General features: G+C 41.2%; 1 protein-coding gene across 1 annotated transcript; it reads right to left on the bottom strand.

Annotated features, from left to right (window-relative positions):
• Positions 1-891: 891 nt before the first annotated feature.
• Positions 892-1950, bottom strand: LOC102416920 (putative gustatory receptor clone PTE01). Its single transcript, XM_023743805.1, has one exon. The coding sequence runs from the start codon at positions 1948-1950 to the stop codon at positions 892-894; it is 1059 nt and encodes a 352-aa protein (XP_023599573.1).
• Between the last annotated feature and the right edge of the window lie 223 nt (positions 1951-2173).

Here is a 2173-nt window from a genome sequence, read left to right as displayed (position 1 = left end):
AAAGGAGCTACAGATGCAGCAGCACACAGAGGTTTTGCAGGAAATAGATGACACAGGGGAGGAGGAGGAGGTTATCTCTATAAGTGAGATAAAGGAAATGTTGGGAATGTGGGAGAAACTTTCAGACTTTATTCAAAAGAAACACCCCCCAAAAATTGCAACTGGGCGTGCGATGGAGCTATTTAATGACACTTGCCTAACTCATTTCAGAAATATTCTGAAAGGGAGGATGAAACAGATCTCATTGGACAGGTTTTTATCAAAAACTCCTGTGGATGAAAGTGATGAAAGCATGGCAAAAAGGGCAAAAATCAGCAAATAAGATTCAGTTATTCAGTTATTCAGTTCAGCCTTTCTCCTCCAACTCCATCAGCATCTTTAAGTCGTTTGATCTCCAAGGTAAATGCTGTACATTAAACTTAATAAAACAAGTTTATTGCACTACATTCTATTGTTCAGTATTGTGTTTTTATACAATATTCGTTATTTTTAAATACATTTTTCTTATTTAAAAACATTTACAAAACAATTGCGGTGTTTTTTGTGGGTGTCTGGAATGAATTAATGGCATTTCAATTCATTGTAATGGTGAAAATTGATTTGACATACGAGTAATTTGAGTTACGAGCTCCGTCACGGAATGAATTAAACTCGTAAGTCAAGGCCCCACTGTATGATGCATAATCCTGAAGGGTTCTGACATAAACTGGGAGTCCAAAATAATCTCCCAATTTCATTACAGCAGTTCTAAGAAGGAAAATTCTGTGAGCAGAGAGCCATATAGGTACCTATGCATTGTGTGACTGCAGATTCAGAATTTCTTGTTGCACATGTTTGATTTTACTGCTCTTTCCAGTCTATGAACCAAAAATGATAGCACAGGTGTATAGATCAGACTATTCTTCTGATCATCCTCCATAGGGCACTCTTGATGTCTCTGTTCCTTAGGCTATAGATGAAGGGGTTCAGCATGGGGGTGACCACAGTGTACATCACTGAGGCCACCGCATCCTTCCTTGGGGAAGATGACACAGCGGAACTGAGGTACACACCAAGGCCTGTTCCATAAAATAAGCAAACAACTGACAAGTGAGAGCCGCAGGTGGAGAAGGCTTTATATTTTGAACCTGCTGATGGGATTCTCAGAATGGAGGACACAATTCTATAGTAAGAGAAAAGGACCCCTGACAGTGGGACACCACCAGCAATGGCTCCAATAAAATAGATCAATATGTCATTGGTGGAGGTGTCAGAACAGGCAAGGTTGAAGAGTTGAGAAGGGTCACAAAAGAAATGAGGGATTTCCACATCTGCACAGAAGCTAAGTTGTGACACCATCAAGTAGTACAGTTGGGAGACCAAAAGGCTGATGGAAAATGACAGGAGGACCAACAAGCCACAAAGGCGGGGGCTCATGATGACCAGGTAGTGTAGGGGATGACAAATGGCCACCAACCGGTCATAGGCCATCACAGCCAGGATTAGACTTTCCAAACATGCAAAAAGAGAAAAAAAGGTAACCTGAGTTAGGCAGCCTGCATAGGTGATGGATTTGCTGTGTGTCTGGAGGTTCACCAGCATCTTCGGAACTGTCGTGGTGCTGATACTGATGTCAGCCAAGGACAAATTGGAAAGGAAGAAGTACATCGGTGTGTGGAGGTGGGAGTCAGAGACGACAGCCAGGATCATGAGTAGGTTCCCGAGCATGGTCAGCAGGTACATGGACAGGAACAGCCCAAACAGAAGAGGCTGCAGTTCTGGACCACCTGAGAGTCCCAGGAGGAGGAATTCAGAGTCAGCTGTCCGATTCTGTGGTTCTATGCATATAGGATACATTTTGAAAAAGAAGAGAGTGCTAAATAAATGAAACAAGTGTAGAGGTGCCCATATTTTGGATTCAAGCAATTCACAAATAGTTACACTTGAGGACCGTATAACCTCCTCGCTCATGTCTGAGTTGTTAACTCTTTTTAGAACTCTTTCCTTATTGATGTCTGGGCTATTCATCTGTTTCTATAAACACTTTAGAGTCACTGGGTCAAAGAATATTAGAGAAGAAAGGACATTTTGAAGTAACAAATCCATGAGCAGTTCAAAATATCAGCCTTCAACTTTTGAAGGAAAAATATGGAATGAGATGTATTATTTTATTAGACAAATATAATTCAAAGAA

The sequence above is a fragment of the Myotis lucifugus genome, unplaced genomic scaffold, assembly GCF_000147115.1.
Source record: "Myotis lucifugus unplaced genomic scaffold, Myoluc2.0 scaffold_414, whole genome shotgun sequence".
In the NCBI taxonomy this organism is placed as follows: Eukaryota; Metazoa; Chordata; class Mammalia; order Chiroptera; family Vespertilionidae; genus Myotis; species Myotis lucifugus.
The sequence above is the reverse complement of the archived record's forward strand: the minus strand, read 5'-3'. Positions and strand labels throughout refer to the sequence as shown.

Excerpts from the sequence above, each read along its gene's own strand:
- LOC102416920 (XM_023743805.1), bottom strand. The coding sequence starts at position 1,950 with ATGAGCGAGGAGGTTATACGGTCCTCAAGTGTAACTATTTGTGAATTG.